General features: G+C 51.3%; 1 protein-coding gene across 1 annotated transcript; it reads right to left on the reverse strand.

The window, feature by feature from the left end:
- ETV3L (ETS variant 3 like) lies at positions 8,546-15,312 on the reverse strand. Its single transcript, XM_018046590.1, has 5 exons — positions 15,235-15,312; positions 14,911-15,148; positions 14,473-14,662; positions 13,920-14,040; positions 8,546-9,613 (listed from the first exon to the last, which is right to left on the reverse strand). The coding sequence occupies exons 1-5, from the start codon at positions 15,299-15,301 to the stop codon at positions 9,153-9,155; spliced, it is 1,077 nt and encodes a 358-aa protein (XP_017902079.1). The 5' UTR covers positions 15,302-15,312; the 3' UTR covers positions 8,546-9,152.

Here is a 23,823-nt window from a genome sequence, read left to right on the forward strand (position 1 = left end):
GGTTCATAACCTTGGTGAGCCATCTGCAAGTGCCCCAACGGCAAGGGAAAGAGAACACTTTTCAGAGAGAGGAAAAGGAAGTTGGGAGAGCTATAGTAAACAAAAACTCCATAGCTTTTCATTGGCTGAGTTATTTCCAGGAAAGAAGAGGGGTCTTTCTTCTTCCTGCTGGGCTCTGCTACTATCACGGGGAGTAAGAGCTCCCCCTTCTGGTCTTCTGGCTCTATTTAATTGCGATTTTTATTAATTAATTTTTTACAAATGCCTAATCAAGTAAACACGAATATTATTTCTCCGTTGTAGATCAATAATAACATCCCATGCATACTACTATGTCTCAGAGGTATTTCGACATCAGAACACAAGGTTCTTCTTTCTTTCTGTCTTCGCACAGCATTCCATTTTATGGATGTGCTATAATTTGTTGGTTTAACACTGCAGGCAGACATTTCGGTTGCTTCCATTGTTCTGCTTTTGAAACCATGCTGCATCGAATTGCCTTGTAATACTGCACCAGTGCCAGTTTATCTGTACTGTCCCTGTTTCACAGATAGGACAGCTGGGGCTCAAGGTGAGGCAGTGACATGTCCAAGGTCACAAACGAGCATCGAAGCAAGTTCTATGACCCAGGCACCGTGAGAGTTTCCTTCTGCTGCCACGTGGAGCCTGGATTTTAGCTCAACGTTCGTTGCGTCATGCTGCCACAGGCAAGTCTTCCCTAGACGCTGGCATGCGGAAATGGGGAAAGACCTATGTGATCCTGCCGATAGGATCGAAATGAGCTCCTGAGCGAAATCCTAAAGGATGGGGAAGAATTAGCTTAAGCAATGGGCAAGACAGGGCTTTTTTAGTCCGTGGGACAAACAAGCACCCAAATCCCCAAGGCACAAGCAATTCAGTGCCAGCAGGATGTCAAGTGGGTGGTGGGAAGCAGCTGCAGAAGAAGTGTCTCTGAGTTTTTGATGGGTGCCAGTTCCTGGATTCCAGGCTATACTGAACTTGGACTTGGTTCTTTAGAGTGGAGTGGATGGGATTTCTGTGAGATTTACTTTCATGACTTAACTTTTAACAATAATATAAAAAAGAGAGAGAGAGATGACCACGTGCTGGATTATCTGGGTGGTGCTTAATAACCTATATTGCCAAATGACTCCCGTGTCTGCATTCGCCTTTGTCTTTGTGATGAGCTGGCATTGAGTGGTGCTGCTTTAATTGTCTCAGCTAATGAGACGAGAACAGAGGAGGACTCAGGATGTAAATGATGCGTTTGTGCCTCCAGGAGGCCAAACGTCCTCCCAGCAGGCTGAGGGAACAAAGGGCGAGCAGAAGTTCCAACTGAGAAAAGTGGTGGGAGAAGTGAGCCATTGCATGCCTGCCGAACTCCAGAGACCCTGTGCTGGAGGGATCAGTCCCAGTCATATTGTGCGCAGCAATTGGTTTCAGCAGACATCATCTGTCACAATACATTAATGTTATTATTTTAAGATGCATTGGGTGTGTAGTTTTGTTTCTATTTAATTGGTAAATTGACATCACTTTTATAGTTTTATGTGCCGTAAATATGTATCTATATCTAGTTTTAAGCCTCTATCTATTTAAATGACCTAATCATACAGATAAATTACCATCGCTGGGGGTACAGAAGCCTTTTTTTTTCCTTTTAGGGGAGCCACTGAAGGGTTTTGAGTCACATGATTAGACTGGCTTTTTAACAGAACATCCTGGCAGTATGGATTACGGACTGGAAAGAGACAAGCTTAGATTCCCTCAGAGGCCGGTGGGGGCCTAAACTAGGTCAGTGCAGCATTGTCTGGAAAAGAATAGATTTGAGAAATGTTTGGGAGGTGGAGCTGGTTGGGTTTGGTAGCTGACGGGGGGTAGGAGGTGAGGAAGAAGAAAGCATGGCCTGACACTCTGTAATTTCTCCTTGGGTGTAATTGGCTTTATTGCGGTATCATTAATTTTTAATAAAGTTAGAAACCGAGAGTAAAAGGGATTGAGGAGCAGCACTGGATGATGAGACAAAGAATTCCATCTGGGGCACGATATGTGTGAGTTGCCTGTGGAACGGTCAGGCAGAGATGCTTGGTGGGCAGCTGGACCCATGAGCCTGAAGCTTGAGTCAGAGGTTGGTGCTGGCTGTGGTGTGGTGGTGGTGAAGACAAGGAGAGAAGACAACACTGAAACCATCTAGGAAGCATGTGTAGGATAAGCAGAGCTGTGGCTGGTGTTCCGGAGGACACTGGAGGTGAGGGTGCAGAGGGGAGCCCAGAAAGAAGTTTGAAAAGGAACAGTCTCAGGGATGGGCGAGTTGCAATGGATGGATCTTAGCGACTAATGGAACAAAGGGCTGTCAACAATGTTGCATGCAGAAGAGAATGAATAGGATGAGGACCAAAGTGTGGTCACTAGATTTAGTAATATGAAAGCCACAGAAAAATATGGCACTCGTTCCCTTCCTAAGCCCCAACACAACCTTGGAATCCTTCTCAACTGTGTGCTTCCTCACAGTGGCCCCGGTCAATTACCTGAAGTTGCCACAAGAGCGGACACCTGCCTGCCCTTCCTTGCTAGGCTGGGATTACATCACTGGGGAGACAATCCATTCCTGGGACTGGAAGAAAAGACCAGGGCAGGGCAGGGAAGCCCTAGAGGGAAGTGAAGTAGGCTGAGAGAAGGAGAGCAGGGAATAGGTACGAGGAGGTTTAGAATAGATGCTAAGAGCTGATGTGGGACCATCAAGAGATTTGTGCGGGCCTAGATGAGCTTGGACAGGGCAGCTTCACGGTAGCGCCCTGCCCTGCAGTTGTGGGATTTTCTCCATCAGTCCATGGCAAGCTGGGGGTAGGAAAAGTGAATGGGATCAATTACCAACACATAGGAGCTGATACCCAGAGTTTGTGGCTCCAAGTGACCCAGGATGACTTATTCTTGGTGACCTTTGAATCCTCAACTGAGAAACAGATGGGTTGGATGGATGCTCTGTCTGGCTTCATTTCTGATTTCCTGGCAATGTTCCGTGGTAATTGTGCTGTGTGGGTCTCATTCCATTTGGATACAAAACCTCTGGCCCAGAAACCAAATCTCACCCACTGCTTGCTTTCCTCAGGCTGAACCCTCAGGTAATTACTGCTAAGCTCACTCAAATTTCCCCTGATGGGTTGCTGTGACTGCTCTGAGCTTCTGAAAGGGTTAAAACAAAGCAATGAAAGAATTAAAAAACAGTATTAATTAGTTATAGTATTAACATTTCAAATGGAATTAACATCTCCCAGCCAGGTGACCAGATAAATTACTTTTGTAGGTAATTATGATAAGCAATTAACACTAAATGAGATAAGTAATACCTTGCCTGGTTCCTGGAACATTTTCTTCCTCTCTTTCTTCAAAACCTTCTGAAAAGCTCTCTTTTTGGCTAACCCTATTTTCTACCTTCATCCTTTGCCAGCCATAATACGTAATGTAAACTATTTTTGGGCTTCCCAGATGGAGTTAGTGGTAAAGAACCTGCCTGCCAAAGCAGCAGACATAAGAGATACAGGTTCCATCCCCAGGTCGGGAAGATCCCCCGGAGGAGGGCACGGCAACCCGCTCCAGTATTCTTGCCTGGAGAATCTCATGGACAGAGGAGCCTGGCGGGCCATGGTCCACAGGGTCACAAAGGATCGGACACGACTGAAGTAACTTAGCCCGCACACAAACTATTTTAAAAATATTGTATTAGTGAGGCTGCCTTTGTTCCCAGGTTTAAAACAGTAGAGTCCAAGTTATAAATAGCATATGAACAGAAAAATGTTCAGTTTCCTCCACTTACTAAAAACATACTAAAGAAGACAGTAATGATGTAAGGGTTTGCTCTTATTAATCAAAGTGGGGGAAGGCAGGGAGAGGTCCCAGGGTCTAGTAGAACGCATCCTTTGCAGCAGACAGCATACACCAGCATTCGAGGCAGGGTTATGGAGCCAGATGGCTTGGATTTGAACCTGGCTCTGCCACTTGCCGGAAAAATGGCCTTGAACAGGTTGTTTTACCTCGTTATGCCTTGGTGTCCTATAAAATGGGATGATAATAGTACTTACCTCCTAAAACTATTGTGGCTTTTGGAAGAACTGATGTATCTGAAGCTCTTATGACACAGTTGGCTCATAGTAAGCAGTGTGTAAACGTGACTTTTTAAAATGTTATAATCTTTTTTCAGAGGACAGTTGAGCAATATGTATTGAAATGTCATAATCCTTGACCCAGTTATTTCACTCCAGGGAATTAATCTCAAAGAACTAATTTAAGGGGGAAAAAAAAAAGATTAAAACTATGGACAAAAGTTTTGAAACGATGTTACTTACAAAGCAAATAACGAGAAACAACCCAAAAAGTCACCAAAAGGGTAATGGTAAAACCGGTGTTGAGGCAGCATGATGGAACAGTCTGCCCTGGTTAAGACCTGTCGCTGTTGTTGTTCACATGCTCAGTCATGTCCGATGCTTTACAGCCTCATGGACTGCAGCACAGGCTTCCCTGCCCTTCACTATCTCCCGGAGATTACTCAAACTTATTTCCACTGAGTCGATGATGCTGTCCAGCCATATCATCCTTTGTTGCCCCCTTCTGTCCTCAATCTTTCCCAGTCTCAGGTTAAGGTGGGTGACATTAATAACAAATGTATTTGTTCAGTTGCTAAAACGTGTCTGACTTTTTGCGACCCCATGGACTACAGCATGCCAGGCCTCCCTGTCCTTCACTATCTCCCAGAGCTTGCTCAAACTCATGTCCACTGAGTCAGTGATGCCATCAGCCATCTCATCCTCTGTCGCCCCCTTCTCCTCTTGCCCTCAATCTTTCCCAAATGCATAGCATAGTGAAGTGTTTATGAAGTAATATTCGATGAAAAAAGCGATCACAGAATTATACATCTGTTTTGATACCTTTATAAGCAATCGACACATGTTGCCTGTGCTTTTGGAGATTAGAAAGGACTTCTCAAGATTTACCTTTAGGCATCTTAATTAATTAATTAATTAAAGTGGAAACAAGTTTATTTAAAGAGATACACATTCCATAGGGAGAATGAAGTTCGTTTCAGAAAGTGAGAGCGGCCTACTTTCAGGTATTTTAAAGGAGGTTGAATACCAAACAAAATTTATGTTTACGTTAGGTGTCGAGCATGTATGCAGAAACCTTGCCTCTCAAGTGCTTGGTACTCAGTCACTTACCGTGACTGCCAAGCCCTGATGATACCACCCCACCCTCCTCTCCGGGGCCCGGTCACCTACCTTCTGTGCCAGGCACTGACTTTGCCACACTGTCTGTGACCCTTCACAGACAGAAGCGTCTTCAGTGCACCTCAGAACATGGCAGCGCCGTGTCTGGCACGTAGTGAGCATTTAAGAAACGTTTATTGAATTATACATACATGTGTTCATATGTGTGTGTATAAATGTATACGGTATTTGAATTTTTTTCTCCCGTCTTGGTCTTCATTAGTGGGGAAAAAAGGGAGAGGACAGGGATTATCCTCATTGCCAGCAATGATTCAGGGCAGCAAGCACTTTTTGTTTTTATGTCTTCGAGGCCTCTTCTATATGCTAATCAAGTGTTCTAGCGACGAAGCATCTTCCCTTTAACAGTATGTGTTGCATCACCCTGAGAAAACCAGCCTTATGGGGACACGACATTAGCACACGTCAGGCAAGTAGAGGACAGCCCCAGATGATATGTAATCAGGCGACAGGATGCACACAGCAAGGAGCATGTCTGCTGCTGTGGCTTGGGAATCCCTGTGGCCCAGCGCTAGGGCTCAGCACCCGCGCTGCAGAGGTCTGCGCTCGATCCCCAGTCAGGGAACCAAGGCCCACAAGCTGCGAGGCGCAGTGGAAAAAAGTTACGAAAGACTAATTTACAAAACAGAAATAGACTCAAGACACAGAAAACAAACTTATGGCTACCAAAGGGAAAAGGAGGGATAAATAAGGATTTTGAGATTAAAAGATACACACTGCTATATAGAAAATGGATACCAAACAGGATGTATTAAACAGCATAGGGAACTATAGTCAATATCTTATAATAATCTATAATGGAAAACAATATGAAAAAGGATTATATATATATATATACTGGAAAAGAATATATATATAATGGAATCATCTAAATTTGTAAACATTGTAAACAACATTATAAATCAACTATGTAAAAAAAATGTAAAAATCAACTGTAATTCAATTAGAAAAAATCACACAGAAATAACTTAAAAAACTTCCCTGTTAATATATACTATGCTCTTATTTCTAAGGAATTTTAAGGGCCTCAAGTCTCAAGCCAAGTGATTATGGTGAGATGGAAAGAACATTAACTGATAATTAGGAAATTTATATTCTAAATTTGGCTCCTCTATGTGTGTGATTTTGAACAAGTCCCTTCTTCTCTCTGGGCCTATAAAATTAGAGGGTTGAACTGGATGATCTCAAAGGTCCCTTCTGGCTATTAGTGTCTGGTTCATGAAGTCTGGGAGTTCTGACACCCTGAAACCCTGCTGGAACCCAGGCCTGCTTCTGTTGCTGCGTCTGGTGTGATGAGCCCAGGACCCTGGATCTGGGGCAGTTGGTGAGCTCACTTTGCTGCGTCTCAGCCCAGTTCCCACTCCTCCTAGAAGGTTGAGTAGCTGCTTGGTGTTCTTCCCAGGGGAAGCCTAGCAGCCCCAGAGGGCCAGAGGGTGTGATGTCTAGGGTTGATGGCTGCCGCAGATTGTACCAGAGGAATCGACAATCTACCCTCTGTTTTCCCATTAGATTTGTGGATCCTTTAGTGAATAGTCCATAGCCTGCAAATGGGATTTCTATCTTGCAACTCTCTTCCTCCCCTAAGAAGACTCCAAGGTGCTCATCACCGCTTCACTTCAAACAGCGCTCCTGGCGGGCTTTACTCATTCAGCCTAGTAGGGAACTCTAAGCCCTTCTGATCGCGAACCTTGATTCTGGCCACCAGAGGGCGCTCCTGCAATGTGGACATCAATAGTTCCCTTGGCGTTGGTGGAGCCAGGGTCCCATTTTAGGACATCTGGACTTGCTGAAGCCATTCTTAAGTGATTCTCAAGCGGGTACGGTTTCTTCCCCTGGGGGACACATTTCATCAGGTCTAGAAGAGGAGAGATGGGGAGAGTGCTACTGGTACCTAGAGGCCAGGAATGCATAGGATAGCTCCTTACCAATGGAGAATTTTTGCCAAATGTCATTAGTGCTGAGGTTGAGAACCTCTGCTCAACTTGAATCTGTTGTCTAAATGGCATAGTGCGCTGCCTGGAAATTTACGTCCTCTGAAGCTGAGCTTTCAGTTTCCTGGGTTTACCTCTTCCAAAAACAAACTTTAGAAAAGTGACCACAAAGCATTTTTCATTGTCTGAAACGCGGGGGTCATAGCAACAGCAAACCGCTGAAGAGGCGGATGGGTCCGGCAGAAGGCACATGGGGGTCCCTATTTATGGGACCCTGTCCTTGAGACTGGCCTCTCAGAAGAGGACACTATCCCTATGACAGTGAGATCCATTTCCTTGTGTCGAAGCAGACATTAGCTCTTTGTCTCCCTCAACTGGGCAGGATGATAGGAAAGCCTCAGGCTGGGGATTCATCCTTCCCGTAGCACTGGGGATGGGCCTGTGACTTTGGGAGCAAATGAGAAGCAGTTTTCACTGTAGCTCCTAGGATCTCCTGGGAGAGGCAGTCTGAGGTCCCCCTTTTTGGCATCTGGGGTAAGGGAGAGAGACTGAGATGAAGACACTCACAGATGCTTTCTCCCAGCCTCTATCCAGCTTGGAAGCCTGGGGGCTGGTTCCTTGATCACTTTAACCTTTCTGTGGAGTGAGGCCTTAGCCCCACTTTCTCTGGGTCTCTTCTTCCCCATTCCACCCATGAGAACCTGCATCTGCCACAAATAAGGCCTGAGGGGCAGTGAAAAGCAGAATGAACAGGGAGCTCCGAGAGAAGGATGCACCCCTACTCTTTGGATGAGAGGCAGGGACAAACCAGGGACAAAAGGCACCCTCTGAGCCTGCTTAGTGTCTGCTCCCCATCGTGGGAAGGAGGTAGAGATAGATCCTAAGCCTGTAATTGGCAGCCTGGAGACAGCAGGGCAATATGGTTCTGTTGCCTTGGTTCCTGGAACGTTCTTTTCTGATGGCTTTTCCTTGGTTGAACAAAAGACCCCTCTCTCCTCTTCCCCCAGTGACCTGATGCTTCAACGGGGACCCCTGCCAACACCCTACTTCATCCCCAGCCCCTTAGAACTCTGCTTAGAAGTCCACGGCAGGGACCTGGGGGGTCACTCTGTGAAGACCTCTGCTCTGCTCTGAAGTTCCTTCCTTGAAGCTGGTTTCCACTGGTCTGGGGAGCATCTCCGGCTGCAGCCTCAGCCTTTCTCTCTGGGACATGATGGCAGCAGAGGGAGGGGACTGGCTGGCTCGGTGTCTACTAGGTCTCAGGACCCCTCCCAGACCCCCTCCTCCCACCTCTTCCCATCAGAAATCTTGGGTGGATCAGACAGCAGCAGGGGGTGGTCAGCCAAGAGGGCAGTTTGCCAAGGGCATTTTATTTGTGGTTTGCTGTGGAGTGTTACAGCAGAGGAGGCCCGTCCCTCCTGAGCCCACTTGCTTAGGTCTTGGAGAAAGAAGGGGACAGGAGCTCCCAAGATCACAGAAAGCAGAGGGGTGGGAGAGAAGCACGTGGAGGCACAGGAGAGAGACGGGACACCTTAGCCTGGGTGAGGGACAGTGCCCCACAGAAGAAAGAAATTGCCCTGAGACTTGGGGAACAAGACAACTCCTGACCCCTCCCCAGCTTAGACTCTTAATTTCCCCTCTTGTGTGGGCAGGTATGGGGTCTTTCAAATGATGGGAACCTCTTTCTCATCTGCCTCAAAAAAGAAAAAAATTGAGATTAAGAATGTCTCCTTAATGTGATCGGCAGTTTGGTGAGGGGGCACTCTGCCTCGGGTTTCCCATTCTTACATGTACTCCTTCCCTGCGATGCCCTTGTGCCCTTGGGTCCAGCTCCATCCCTTCAATCTCCTGCTTTGCCAGGGGAGGGTGCAAAGCCAGAGGGAGGTAGACAAGAGGACAGAGGGAGTTTGGGGGACTCCCCCCAACTTCACATCTTCCTCCCCCATTAAGGAGGATCCAGGGGCCACACTGCTTTGAAGCTCGCCAGACTGGGGGATGCGGGGCCTTCCTCTCCAGTGCTGGTTCCCTGCCTCTCTGAGGAGAAGCCCTCCCTGGGAGCTGACGTGGTCTCGGGCTTTACCTCCAGCCCCTCGGGCCTCAGGGACCAGAGTCGGAGCCTCTCCTCAGCCCCCTGCGCCAGTCTGGCCAACAGTGGAAGCTCTGGAAAATGCTGGGCTGCTGGGGCACAAATGGGTCCTGGGAGCGGGGTGCCTGGTATGGAGGACCCTGGGAAGTGCAGCTCTGGGGCGACCGGGGGCAAGAAGGGTGCTGAGAGGCAGGGCCAGTTGGAGGGGACAGCGAATGGTAGGGGAGGGGTGAACGAGGCAAAACTGGGCAGGTCGCTCAGGGGGCTCCCCAGATGGCAGCAGGGGCCAAGCTGGCAGGGGACCGGGGCAGAGCCAAGTCCTAGGGAGAGAGAAGGGGAAAGAGGGAGAGAGAAAGGGTCAGAGAGTGTCCACCGTTGGAGATGCCCCCTTTTATCGCCCACTTCCTATTTCTTTTTGCTCCTGCTTGAAACTTTCTCTCCCCACCCCGGGCACTTTCCTTTTTCCTTTTTCCTTTGCTTCACGTCTCATCATAGATGTCATTTCTTTGGGGAAGCCTCCACGCCTCCCCAGCTTGGGTGAAAGCCCCAGGACAACCCTCCCCCCTCCTTCCTGGTCCTCTCCTCCAGGGCCTGTTGTTCAGAATCAGGAGTCATTTGTGAGATTACTTAATATCTGTGTCCCCAGCACTGTGGGGGCAGGAACTGTGTCTGTTTTAGTTTGGATCCTGGGATCCAGCCCAGCCTGGCATGTATTAAGTGCTCAATAAAACTGCATTGGATGAATGAGTTGAGGATATTCTTTGCCGTAATTCAGTGGATCCATTCTTCTCTCTCCTTATCCCTGTAGAAGAAGATTGTAGTTCTGTTCTGGTCTGGCAAAGAGCTGGCTGTGTGGCTCTGGGTTTGTCATTTAGATTCTCAGGCCTCAGTTTCTTCATCCATAAAACCTCCTCTCCCAGATAAGATCAAGCAGTGTCATGGGTACAAAGGGGCCTGCAGAGCTGTGAGGCCAATGTGTGGGGGGTGAACCCCGGCCTTCCTCTGCTCTGGCTGGCTCTGGCCCATAGCTCTCTTCCTCCAAGAAGCTCTCCCTCCTTCCATTCCTTCCAAATCTACCTCATTTCCCCAGGGTCCTACAATAGGGGTTCCTAGCCTGGGATCTCTGGGAATGATTATACAGAAGTTCACACCACTTTCTGTAGCTCAAAAAACCTAACTCCAGAGCTTCCCTGGTGAGTGATAAAGAATGCGCCAGCCAGTGCAAGAGGCATGAGTTCAGTCCCTGGTCTGGGAAGATCCCATACGCAGTGGAGCAATTAAGCCCGTGTGTGTGTGTGTGCGCGCGCGTGTGTGTGCGCACACAGGCACGTGTGTGTGCACACGTACACACTCAGTCATGTCTGATTCTCCAGACCCCATGGACTGGAACCCTCCAGGCTCCTCTGTCCATGGAATTTTCCAGGCAAGAATACCAGAGTGGGTTGCCATTTCCTCCTCCAGGGGATCTTCCCAATCCAGGGATCGAACCTGGGTCTTTTTGTGTTGGCAGGTGAATTCTTGACCGCTGAGCCGCCTGGGAAGCCCAACTAAGGCCATGCGCCACACTACTGAGCCTGTGCGTTAGAGCCCGGGAGTCGCCGCTAAGCCCGTGTGCCACAGCTACTGAAGCCCGCACGCCCCGGAGCCGGTGTTCGGCAGCGAGAGAAGCCTGTGTGCACAGCTGGAGAGAAGGCCCCGCTCACCACAACTAGAGGAGAGCCTGCACAGCCAAACAAATACAATTATTGAAAACAACTCCCCAAACAAACAAAACCTAAGTCCAGTTCCACGTTTTTTCTTAGCAAAGTCAAGTGTGAAGTCAAGGTGGTAACACCAGCAGGGCTATAGCTGGTAAAAACTGGAAAAAAAAAACCATTTAGTTATTACTTAAGTCATCCAATTTGTTTGGCAAGAACAAATTTCTGACACTGGATCTGTGAAAGGGGAAAACAGTTAAGATAAGCTTTCATGAGGCAGAGCATGGACACCCCTGCCAGCCTGGGTATCTGTCTTAGTCGCCCAGTTGTGTTTGACTCTATGCGATCCCATGGACTGTAGCCCTCCAGGCTCCTCTGCCCATGAAATTCTCCAGGCAAGAATATTAGAGTGAGTTGCCATTTCCTCCTCCAGGGGATCGTCTCAACCCAGGGATTGAACCCAGGTCTCCTGCATTGTAGGAGGATTCTTTACCATCTGAGCCACCAGGGAAGCAAAAGGTCATACACGTATGGAATGTAGCCTACATGGACTGTAGAATGCCAGGCTCCTCTGTCCACGGAATTCTCCAGGCCAGAGTACCAGAGTGGGTAGCCAGTCCCTTCTCCAGGGGATCTTCCCCAGGGATTGAACCCAGGTCTCCTGCATTGCAGGTGGATTCTTGACCACCTGAGCCGTCAGGGAAACCCAGTATGTACCTTCTCCTGAATCACTGTCCTTTCCCTGGATTCTTAGGTGAAGTGGGGACTGTTGTTTTCCCCCAGGAAGGCTATATCCCTTGGGGGTTCCGAGGACAGCGTCTCCCTCAGAGCCCCACAGCTGAGCAGGCAAGTGGAGGGGATGGTTGTAAGAGCCTTCCTCCCCTTCCCCTCCCGTTCCTAGCTCTAGTCCTGTGGCTTCCTGCTGCTGGCTCAGTAGTCCTGGCCTCTCGGCTGCCCAGAAGCAGTTCTGAGTGAAGGCAGAGTGAGGGGTTGGCACCGCCTTCTGGAATCCCAGTTCAGAAGTGGGCCATGTGGGTGCTGCTGGCCTTCTGGTGACCCAACCTGCTGAGCATGCCTCAGGGCCCCAGCACAGGTAGGGCCTGTACCCACAGAGGGCAGGGAGGAGCAAAACAACTCCAAGCTGGGGCTCACCAGGGAATACTTTTTTTTTCCCCTGATAGTTTCTCAAAGAGAGAAGCTCTGTGCCCAGGGCATTCCCAGAACTAGGAAGGGGTGAGTGAGAGTGGAAGAACAGGGAGGAGTTCAGGTGCTGTCTCGCTCTAGGCTGCCTGACTTGCTGCCCTTCGAGTCCTGGCAGGCCTTGGGCCGCCCCACGCCCACAGCCTCGGCTGCGCTTGTGAGGGCCTGGAGCCAGGTGCTCTGCGCTCTCTGGGAGGTGGGACCTCTGGACTCCCAGCTGCACTGGAGTGGGGCTAAGGCCAAGGGTCTTTGTTCCACAAAATTGCCAGAAGTGGAGGGACATGTCGTGGGCCTCTGCAGAAAAGCCTATGGTTGGTCAAGGATCTCTGTGATCTTTTTTCACAAAAAAATCCGATTTTGCTGCTTCCCAGGTTACAGCCCTGGAAGAGGTGGCCCCTGCCTGCATTTTTACCATGTCCCCCTCAGTCGCCACGTGCTGCCACACTGGTGAGCTCCCAGTGCCTCTTTCCTGCCCCAGGACCTTTGCACACCTTGTGCTCTCTGCTTGCCATATGCTTGCCTCTCTCCCCACTAAGCCGGCACTGGTTTACATTCCGGGAATCAGCTCAAATGTCACTTTGTCAAGGAAGTCTTCCTGGCTGCTCTCTGCACCCTGAACTTCTCTGTAGCATTTGGTACAGATACCAATACTTGTCAGTTTGTTGGATTATTAACTGAATATCCCTCTTGCCTACAAGCTTTATAAAGGCAGTCTTGCTCACACTGGCACCCCAAGCCCTAGGACAGGGCCTGGCACATTCAGCAGGAGCCCATGAGCTATCTGTTGAAAGAAGTAGTGAGCGGATGAATGAGTGAACTTTATCTTCCCAATTTCTCTTCAGCTGGGCCTCCTTCTGCACCCAGGCCCTTACCTTGGTTCCGGCTCCATCACCAGCTACCTAGATCTTCAAAAGCCTCCAGCACCAGTTGTAGGCGTCCTACATCCCCAACTCTACATACAGCCCAAGTTGTCTTTGTAAAATGGACATCTGGACGCGTTTCTCCCTCTGGGTTCCTTTTGCTTTCAGGATTAAGTCCAAGCCCTTCAGCATGGCTTCTGAGGCTCTCTGGGACTAAACGCCCGTTTCCCTTGCCAGCATCATCTTGCCAGCTGTGTCTCTCCTCTTCCTCCTCCTCCCTGCTCCCGTCACCTGCCTCACTGTGACCATGTAAGCTACAAGCAGATCTTCAGATTTGACTACACTTATTTGCAGCTTTTTCCTTTATAAATGCTGTTCCCTCTGCCTGGACATCTTTCTCCATCTTCTTCACCTGCTCAGGTGTAGCCTCCTCCAGGAAGCCCCAACTCCTCTGCATTCCAATAGCACCTTGCGCTTCCCTGAGTCCCAGTACTGGTCACTGACCACCCTCCTATTTCTGCTCCTCCCTGGTCTCTGAGCATCCTGAGGGCCGTCTTTCACACGTGGACCCCCACACCTAGTAAATAGCTGCTGCTCTTGCTAAGTCGCTTCAGCCATGTCTGACTCTGTGTGACCCCATAGATGGCAGCCCAGCAGGCTTGCCCGTCCATGGGATTCTCCGGGCAAGAGTACTGGAGTGGGTTGCCATTGCCTTCTCCGAGTAAATAGCTGGTGTGCATCAAACGTTTGTTGATTGTATGCACCGTGTGTCCCCAGACTCATGCCCGCTCTTCCATGTACTCAATATGAAGGGTTCTCCCCTCCTCTGTTCAAGATTCCTTGGGCCCTCTCCAGGCGCAAGCACTCACGGTGGACACTGCTGCTGCTCCCCTTCTTGTTCCCAGAGGCCTCTGGTGGCCCTTGAGGGGTCCGCTGTCCAGCCAGCTGCTCCGCCATGGCCCGATGGGTGAACAGCATGCTGTGTAGGAGCTGGGGAGTGAGGAGAGGCAGGCACGGGGGTGGAATGGGCCCTCCTTGGTATGTATTCCACAGTACACATTGTTTAACAACCAGCCATTAAAATAATGAAATAGCCTCATAATGGTTCTTAAGTCAGCACTGCCCACATGTCCCGCACCCTCTCTGGAGACCCCACCCCCTTCCCCATGGCCCACCGTTAAAGGGGTCCTGCCTGGTGCAGAAGGAGTTGCCCTCTCTCGCAGGCTATAGTCGGGATGGTTAAAAATGGAGGGGTGAATCGGAGTGTCCCTTCCGCCCCGGGACACTTGGGGACTAGGATGCAGGGGGAGAAGAACACTGAAAGCTGACGGGCCCCCAAGGCAGAGAGGAGGGTGGGAGCATTCTGGATGGAGAGGCAGGGCCTGGCGGAGCTCTGGGGACAGGCCCGGCTTTCGTGCCTACCTCACTCTGCACCCCCATGGGGAGCAGCGCTGGCTGAAGTAGAGCAGGGGCCCCCAGCAGCAAGCAGGGGGACGGGGCTGCCCGGATCTCCCACAGAGGGTAGTTGACGACGATGAGCTTGCTGAAGTTGAACTTGTAAGTGAACCTTTTGCCTTTGGTCTTGTGCAGGATCCTCTTATTGTAGTAATATCTGGAGATCCCAAGGATGAGAGCAGGAGGTTGGCAGGGAGGATGCATTCAAGAGACCCAGCCACATCCCCGCTCCCCAGGTTGGCGGGATGGACCCCTAGCTGTTCTTGGATAACCGCTAGCCATCCTGTCACATTCCAGAGCGGTTCCCAAGCCTCGGAGGGGCGGGAATTGGACAGGGGTGCCAGAAACCACAGCCTTTTTATCTGAACTCTTTCCTCTCTGGTCCCGTCGGCAGCCTCCTCTCACCTGAGGGCCCGGCTCAGCTTGTCGTAGTTCATCTGTGGTTTGCACTTCCTGCGGCCCCAGAGGCGGGCCACCTCGTCCGGATCCTTGATGACGAATTCCCCGTACTCTCCCTGCTGCCAGGCGATGACATGGCGGAACTCCTCCTTCTGCAGCAGCTCCAGGATGAAGTGCCACAGCTGGATCTGCCGGGAGCCCGGGGACGACTCGGCTTTGTAGGCCCAGTCGGGGAAGGCCAGGCCTGGGGTGGAGAGGGGAGTCAGCGCCGCCCCACCACTCCCCGAGGCCTCCTCTGGGGCGCCGCTGGGACCCCTGGCAGAGGCTCACCTGGGATCCAGGCGCTACCAGCCGCGGAGATGGCAGGGACGCCCTTGGCCAAGCAGCTGCAGTGCATGGTCCACTCCCAGGGAGTGAGGGCTGCATCTGGGCCTTGGGGGGAGATAGTCCTCTTAGCAGGAAGGGAAAGAAGGCAGGGGAGAAGGAAGTGAAAGAGGAGGGAAAGAGAAGAGCAGGGAGACTGGGGAAGGGGAGCGGGGTCTGAGCAGGACACTCCCCCACAGCCAGGCTGGGCCAGACTCCCCTGGGGACCTCCTCACTGGCCAGGGGCTGACCCAGGACTCGGGGGTTTGAGGCTGAGCCACTTAAACAGATGGAGAGGAATGCAAAGGGTCCTAGATCTTGCCCTCTAGATCCTCCCCCTGCTGGGGGATTTAGACAGAGAATGAGACGTCTTCTCAGGGCTTAACAGGATTGAGGTTTTTCCCAAGAGAAGACAAGCTAAAATGTAATTAATCGTTGGCTCTTTCTAAACCTTGAAGGGAAGGAGGTGGCAGATTGACAGACCCACACCTTTATAATGCTTAGAACAAGTTTGCATTTGAGAAGAGGCGGGATTGTTGTGTGTTTACTCACTAAGTCTCGAATGCCTAGCAGAGTACCTGACTGTTCATGGATGTTCAAGAAATGATTCTTGGTAGAATCACTGAATGGTGATGAATGTATCAAGGATGTCACTCTGTGTTTCCCCTACGGCTTCCCCTTCAGAGTGTCAGCTCCCTGTGGTCAGGAACCCCGGGTGCCTTTTTCACTGCTGGCTCCCCAGGATCCCCACTGCCTAACCCAGGGTCTTGTACTCACAGAAGGTCTCTAAATATTTGTTGAATTAATGAACCATGGACAAGGGAGAAGGAATCTTGCTGGTTCCCAGTTTAGCTTGGGGTGGGATAGGGGCAGCTGGTGAGACGGGGGAAGACTGGGGGACCAGCCCTAGTGAGATAAACTTGCCTGTTGCAGATGAGAAGAGTTGTCTTTGTCCCATAGCCTTCTGGATGGGACTGAGGATGGTGCGAAAGGCTGGCATCATCCAGAGCGATGGTCACTAGTGCAGGAGGAGCCAGCAGCCCAGAGGACGAGGAGAGATGGGAGGGGCATGGGTTCGGCAGAACGAGAGGCCTGCTTCAGGCTGGGCCGGACACAGTGGGGTTACCTGACTGTTTCGACAACTTGCTCACCAACAGGGGACCAGCTCACACCACCTGGGCTCTGAGTTTCCATCTCCACTGCAGTTGGCATGAGGCAAGTGCTGTTCTCAACTAGAACTTGCTAGGCCGTCAGGTCTGGGGGCAAGTGAGAGCTTATCTGGAGTAGCCTCCTCACTTGCCAGATGAGGCTCAGAGAGGGCAAGTGACTTGCTATACCATGGGTGGCCGCCCCCACCGCCCCCCACTCCTATTCCACAGCACTTTCTCTTGTACTCTGCTGCCTTAAGACTTAAATCGTCTGTAAAAGTGCTTCTCAAACTCTAATGTGCATAAGGGTCGCCTGGGGATCTCTTTAAAATGCAGATTCTAATTCAGTGGGACTTGGTGGAACTTGAGATTCTGCATTGCTAACAAGCTCCTAGGTGATCCCAGTGCTGCGGGTCTGTGGGTTGTACTGTGAGTAGCAAGAACCCATGGGAAGCAGCATCAAGGGGCTGTGGGAGGAATTCCGACAACAAGGCCATGCTGCATAGCACAGGGAACTATTCAACACCCCGTGATAAACCATAATGACAAGGAATATGAAGAGGGATGTGTAGATATGAATAACTGAATCAGTTTGCTGTACAGCAGAAATGAACACACCTTTGTTAACCAACTATGATGGTGGTGGTTTAGGTGCTAATTCGTGCCCAACTCTTGTGATCCCAGGGACTGTAGCTGCCAGGTTCTTCTCTCTGTCCATGGGATTCTCCAGGCAAGAATACTGGAGTGGGTTGCCATTTCCTTCTCCAGGGGATCTTCCCGACCCAGGGACGGAACCGTGTCTCTTAGGTCTCCTGCACTGTAGGAGGGTTCCTTACCACTAGCGCCACCTGGGAAGCAACGCATTCGGAAGTTCCTCTTTTGTCTAACCTCCAGCTGCTTGGGGATCTCTCCTACCTCACCTCAGGAGAATGGATGGGGTAATAGGGGGCGCAGACGTGGCAGATACCCAAGGAGGAGTGTTCCTTGGAGGAAGTAGATATAATTCCTAGGGCTGCCGTGCCTGCTGGATCTGATAAAGTTTTCTGGTCTGGAGGGTTTGAGATCTCAGGTTTAGGATCTGGCAAGAAGGGCACAATAAACCCTCTGGAGAGTAGGCACTTAGGACGCCCTGCACTGTGGGGAGGAATTGACACTTCTGAACCTCACAGGAAGTATCAGCTGAGATGGAACTCAGAGGTGCTGAGTGACTTCTCTAGGGTCACACACACAGCTCTTGAGTGAAAGAGTGGAAAGCAAGACCTTAATTCAACATTTATAATATTCAGCCACCTAGGTAGGCTACCTGCAGCCTCTCTCCTGCTCCTTCAAAGAAAAAAATTAAAAATACTAAGTACAGGTAGGTCAAACCCTGGGTTTCCTAAATGCCTCAGCCTCCTCCTTGGCGTCTCCCATGTTTGTGAGGGTCCCTCCTGGATCCTCACGTGTCTGAGGAGCTTGCTGGCTCTGGGTGTGGAAATCCTCACTGCTGCTGAGTGCTGCCAAGTGTCTCCCCTCTAGTCCACGCTTTTCTGCGGGAGTCCCTGAGCTGGCCACGGGGAACCCTCAGAGAGGAGCAGGTTTTTTTACCTTCACATCCAAGAATTGCTCTGGCTGTTTAACCTTAATTCCTCATACTTCTTTTTTTTTTTTTTTTTAATTTTGTTTAAATTGGAGCATAATTGCTTTACCTTATTGTGCTGGTTTCTGCCATATATCAGAGTGAATCAGCCACAGAGACACACATATCTCCTCCCTCCAGAACCTCCCTCCCATCTCCCTCCTCAATTCACCGCTCTAGGTAGTCATGGAACATTGGGCTGAGCTCCCGGTCACACAGCAAATTCCCACTAGCTATCCATTTTATACACGGAAACGTCTGTTTCACGTTTTACACATGCTAGTCTCTCAGTCCACCCCACCCTCTCCTTCTTCCACTGTGTGCACAGGTCTGTTTATGTCTGCTCTCCATTGCTGCCCTGCAAATAGTTTCATCAGTAAGCACCATCTTTCTAGGCCCCATACACATGCGTTAATAGACCATATTTCTCTTTCTGACTTTTTTCACTCTGTTTAATAGGCTCTAGGTTCATCCAGCTCATTGGGACTGATTTTAACCCACATTCCGGTGGCAATACTCCCCAAGGCTGGGGGGAGGTGTTCCTACTCTTCCTATTCCCCCCATCTCCCAGCTCCCTCCCTCTTGTCCTGTGGGCTGGGGATTGAGGTGGGGGCAGCTCTAACAGGCCTTGCACAGCCCCTCCCTCCCCTACTACAGGATCAGTGCAATGGCCTGAGAGGATGAGTATTGAGAACCATAAATCACAAAGGATCATAACCCAATCTTGAATGATCAGAGAGCCTGCTCTTAAGGGCTTTGTATTTCCTGATAGGTTATAGTAGCAAGCAATTATTATTGTTGTCATTACCATTATTCTAATTATTAATAATATGATTAATCCCCTTGACCAATGGCAAGGGCCCATTGCAACACATATAGGTTTTAGGTCATTATTTAAGACAAGCAACAGAGACAACAATGATAAAATAGACAGTAACTCTTAGCCAGCAGCTGGAGTCAAACGAAATGTCCCAAGCAGATTTTACCTTTTCAAGGGTTTAGTTAATATGAATTGGGCCCCTATCATGCACCTAGCATTGGGCTTGACAATTTTTTCCCTTATGTTAGTTACTTCATTGAATCTTCACAATGATCTTTTGTGATGGGTATCATTATCTTCATTTTGCAAGCTGAGGAAATTCAGGTTCAAAAGATTAGGAGACTTACATAAGATCCCAGGGCAAGTGGTGGAGCCAGATGGGAACAGGTCTGTCTTACTCCAGGCTCCCAGCTGTAACCAATCAGGGCAGAAAACTTGGGAGCAGGGGTGAGGCGGGCAGGAGGCCCTGGGGTCCTGAAAAAGGCACTCCCATTAAACCTAAGGAGTGGGCTCTTTGCCTGAAAGATGATCAGTGGGAACCCCAGGAAGCCAGAGGACATCAGACGGGCAGAGTGGAATACAGAGAGTGAGAAACACAGGAACACACCCAGAATTAAAAAACCCTCAGAGTTCAAGACCAAGGTTGCCTCCATGCAAAGTAGGAAATTTATGCCTCAAAGACACTTTGTTGTTGGCCCTTCTAAGGGGCTAAAGTGTATTGTCCCCGTAATCTGATTGTTTGGACACAACCAAGTCTTCTCAGTGACTGCTTGATTGATGCAGTGGGAAGACAGACTGTTTGTAAATTCAAAGGAAGCTGAAAGAGAGGGCAAGTGAGCCAGCCAGGAAGAGAGTGAATCAGAGACAAATAGCATTTCGGAAATTGGATGCTGTGGACACAGGTGAGGTCCAGATACCACCCCAGGAGAGACAGAAAGATCAGAGTGGAGAAACCAGCCCAGAGGTGCAACCAGGAAAATACAGGCTGGTGGGCTGGGGGTGGGGAGGGGTGGGGTGGGGTGGGGTGGGTAGTAGTTTCTGCTGGTGAGCACTGAGCAAATGGTATACCACCCCTCCCCGCCCTCCACCAAATCCCCAATCTGATTAGAAGCCTCTAGTCTCTCCCCTGGATCTCAGCCCCAAGTGGGGAGTGTTAGTCCTGAGACCTTCCTTAATGCTATTAGTGAAAGCAGCTTAGGTGGGTGAGGAAGACCAGCTGGGGGCCTGGGAAGGGCAAAGCCAACACCTTATTCCTTGGGGAGTTTGGGGGAGGAGCTGGGATAGATGTCCTTCTTCACCAAGGACATCTTGTCCCTTCTGTCAGACCTAGAGACTCTAGGGCAGAGGACCCCTTCTGGATGCTTCCTGGCTGGGAATCTAGCCAGGTGAACCCTGGCTCCCTCCCGAAGGTCATCAGCCCACACCCGTGAGAGACACCACCTTCTCTGCCACTGCTCCTGCCAGACTCATCTGACTTCTGAACCCTCCCTTCCTCCTCCATCTCCAGCTCCCTCTCACCCTGCCCCTGACTTCTCCTGAACCCTCCCCTCCTCCTCCCAGCCTTGAGCTCCATCTCCAGGCTCCCTCTCACCCTGCCCCTGACTTCTGCTGAACCCTCCCCTCCTCCTCCCAGCCCTGAGCTCCATCTCCAGGCTCCCTCTCACCCTGCCCCTGACTTCTGCTGAACCCTCCCCTCCTCCTCCCAGCCCTGAGCTCCATCTCCAGGCTCCCTCTTGCCCTGCTCCTGCCATCAGTCTCCCCGCCCCACCCCCATGCCCAGGGGTCTCAGATCCTTACCTCCTCTTCCCCTCAGCCCCTCCAGCCCCTTGCAGACTGTCTCTGACTTTTGCCTCCATAGTCCCTGGGGGCTGTGGGATTTAAAAGGTTTGTGTAACTCCATGGAGTAGAAACCCAAACCCTGACACCTCCATGCTCCACCCCCAGACCTGGCAAGAGGGGCAGTTAAAAGTCGTGGGGGAAGTCCCAGACACCGTAAGGACCCATGGGTTGGGGGAGGTGGATTAGGGTGTCAGGAGACCAGCTTCCAGCCCCACACCCGCCCCTGCCTCGGTCTGGCCCCTCCAAGTCTCTGTTTCGCTTTGTTTGACCTTTAATTTTCAACTGTTTCCTCCTTCCTTGCAGTTTCTCTCCTCTCCCCGCTCGAGTCTCCTTCTTCCTCCTTTCCACTTCCAGTCTGCCAAGCCTTCTCTCGCCTTACTTCCCCAGCTCCATCATTTTCTCTCTCTGTTGTCCATCCTCTTCTGTTTCAGTTTCCCTTGGTTTCTCTCCTGTCCTTACATCTTACGTCTACAAATCATACTGTCTACAAACCAAGCGGTCTGTCTGTCTTGCCTCCGCTGAGCCTGTTTTCCTTCTTGCGCGTGCCTCCCCACCCCTCACTCAGCCTGCCCTGTCTCCGTCCCTGCCTCTCCTTATTGTTTCTTTTCTCTTACCTCTTTGTCTTTCTCCTGCCCTCCTGTCTCTCACCTGTGCTTCAGAGCTGGAAATCAAACCCAGGCCCCCAGCTTCCTGACCTGGCTTCTACAGCCCCTTCCCTCCTTTCGTCCCCCCGCCAGCCCTCCAGCGGCCCCTTGCCCTCTCCCCCAGCACAAACTCAGTGCCAGCTCCTTTCATCTCATTCCCATCAGTGGGGCCTCTGGGGATCTCCCTGCCTGGACACCCCCTGATCCTTCCCTCCATCACCCCCCGCCAGGGGACAAGAAATCCCCTCCAGCAGGCGCTGCTGAGGTGGCTGAGGAGCCAGGCAAGCCGGAGGAAGTGAAAGCTCCCAGCCAAGTGCTGAGCTGGGATGAGCTGGCAGACCTTCCTGGGGCTGAGTAACAGGGGCCAGGAATGCAGCTGTGGGCAGAGGGCCTCTGGGGCGCTCTCCTCAGCTGGGGGCCTCTGAGGCCTCTGACTCAGTCCCCAGCCCTTTGTGCCGTGTTGCTTCCAGCCTCCACCTCAACCCTTGTCCTCATCCCCGGTCTTACCGCTAGCCCTAACTCCAGCTTCCACTAACCCCAGCTTACGGCCCCATCCATGTGCCCCAGACCCTCTCCCCATGTGGCCCCACTGCCCTTGAGCAGGGCCAGAAAGGGGCTGGAGATGGAGTGACCGGCACCACTCTCTTCCCAGCCTCCTCTGGTCAGTTGGGAAGGGGCTGGGAGTCACGGGGCCTCTCTCTGCCGGAGGAACATCACCTTGAGTGCCTCTCTCGCCTCACACAGCCCGCCTCTGTCCCCACCATCACAGGGGTGCTCTTGCCAAGGGGCTCCCAAGCTCTTGGGTTTCAGGCTTCTTGGATCTTGTTCTCTGGGAGGGAGCCAGGAGTCTGAGGACGCGAGGGAAGAAGATGGAAGGGGCAGAATCCCATCACCCCATCAGAGATGTCACTTCATCCCAGCCTGGCTCAGATGGGAGCACAACCTTAACTCTGCCCTCCCTGGACCACCTGCTGCTCCTTCCCATGCCCAGGCTGTGACGCCCACCCCCTCAGTGTCAGAGGGATGGCAGCAGCGACACGCTGAGATGCTGAACTCCCTGTAGGCAGAGACAACAGGGCACGGGGGTGGCTGAGACCCTCATTCATTCAGCGCCCAGAGCCTGACACAGCCCTGTGAATCCCAGGTGTCTGCTCTGCCCCAGTGAGCTGACGTCTGACCCCAGCTGCACCCCATCTGAGGAGAAGAGCCTGGTGCCCTGTGAGACCTGCTGCCTTTCAACCGCTCTCCCTGCCCTGACTGCCCCACACCTGCCTCTGCACTGTCCCGCGTCTGTATAGAGGAGCCAGGCCCCTTCCAGGCGGCTTCAGTGTGGCCCTTGGGTTCTCATCTTCACCCGGCGCCTGTGTCTCTTTTCTTCTCCCCTTCCCAGCTGCCCCAAAACTGGCTCCCAGTAGGGGCGGAGAAGGATCGTCCCCCTGGCCAGCCCCCAGAACCCCTTACCTTGCCGCAGCAGCCAGCCAGTCCGGGCTCTGTCCAGCGGCTCCTTCCAGTCGCACTTCTCGCCCAGCGACCCCTCGCTCATCACACGCTGAGTTAGGGTTACTTAAAATGAGAGCGGGATCTCCAAGCTCCCAGGGGAGCTGATGTGGTTTTTCAGACAATAGCTTTAACCCTTCGGGGGCCAGTGCCACCACGGCCCCGCGCCCTCTGCACCTCTGTGGGGGTGCCGTGGGAGGGAGTGTCTTCCACAGGGTCCTTTGCATCCAGAGCCCACCTCTGGGGCAGATGGCTCCTGAGACATCTGACCAACAGAGAGACTGATGAGAGGGCTACTCCTGCCTCAGTTTTAGGAAAAGGGACAGAACTGTCGGGAAGTCCTTCCAGCTGTCTGCCCTTTCCCTTGCATCAGCCCTTCTCTCACAGAAGGTCCTGTGGAGATAAGAGTCCTAGTCTGGTAAAGAATCCCCTCTTCACAACCTCTGACTCTTAACGCTACCTCACTCCCTGCTCTTCCCTTGGAGTCCCAGGCCCCACCTCTGCTCCCATCCTGGGGATGAACTGTCATAACCTGTAATTTTTCTCTTAGTCTCAAGTACTAACATGAAGCTGATGGTTTACCCAATCACCTTTTCTCTAAGGTTTTTAAAGCACTTATTATGTCTCTTTCCTCTTAGGGCTATAGAAAATGGATTTTTTTATTTTCCTTTTCTTTATAAACACTACTCAAAGTTAGACAGTAAGAAGAACTGCCAACTGAATCCTACACCAGATGGAAGAAAGTAACTGCAGGGCTTCAGGTATCCCACTGAAAACAGCAGGAACAAGAGGAGGAGGCAGGGTTCCAGCTTCCGCTGGGGAGGGCATGGAGGATTTAGGTAACTGACCTCAGGGGAAACCAGAGGAGTGAGGATGTCAAAGACCACAGCCTCTGTTTTTAAGTCCTGGGGACCAAGGGACCCTGGAGCCTGTTGGGCCTGTGTCCAATCTCTGCAGTCCCTAGTGGGGAGGAAAAGACTGATGGCTGTC

The sequence above is a fragment of the Capra hircus genome, chromosome 3 (assembly GCF_001704415.2).
Source record: "Capra hircus breed San Clemente chromosome 3, ASM170441v1, whole genome shotgun sequence".
Lineage (NCBI taxonomy): Eukaryota > Metazoa > Chordata > Mammalia > Artiodactyla > Bovidae > Capra > Capra hircus.

Coding starts and splice junctions, on each gene's coding strand:
- ETV3L (XM_018046590.1), bottom strand. CDS start 15,301: ATGCACTGCAGCTGCTTGGCCAAGGGCGTCCCTGCCATCTCCGCGGCT. Junction 14,663..14,910: donor AAGCTGAGCCGGGCCCTCAG/GTGAGAGGAGGC, acceptor TGGGATCTCCAG/ATATTACTACAATAAGAGGA. Junction 9,614..13,919: donor GAGCAGCAGCAGTGTCCACC/GTGAGTGCTTGC, acceptor CTCTCTCCCTAG/GACTTGGCTCTGCCCCGGTC.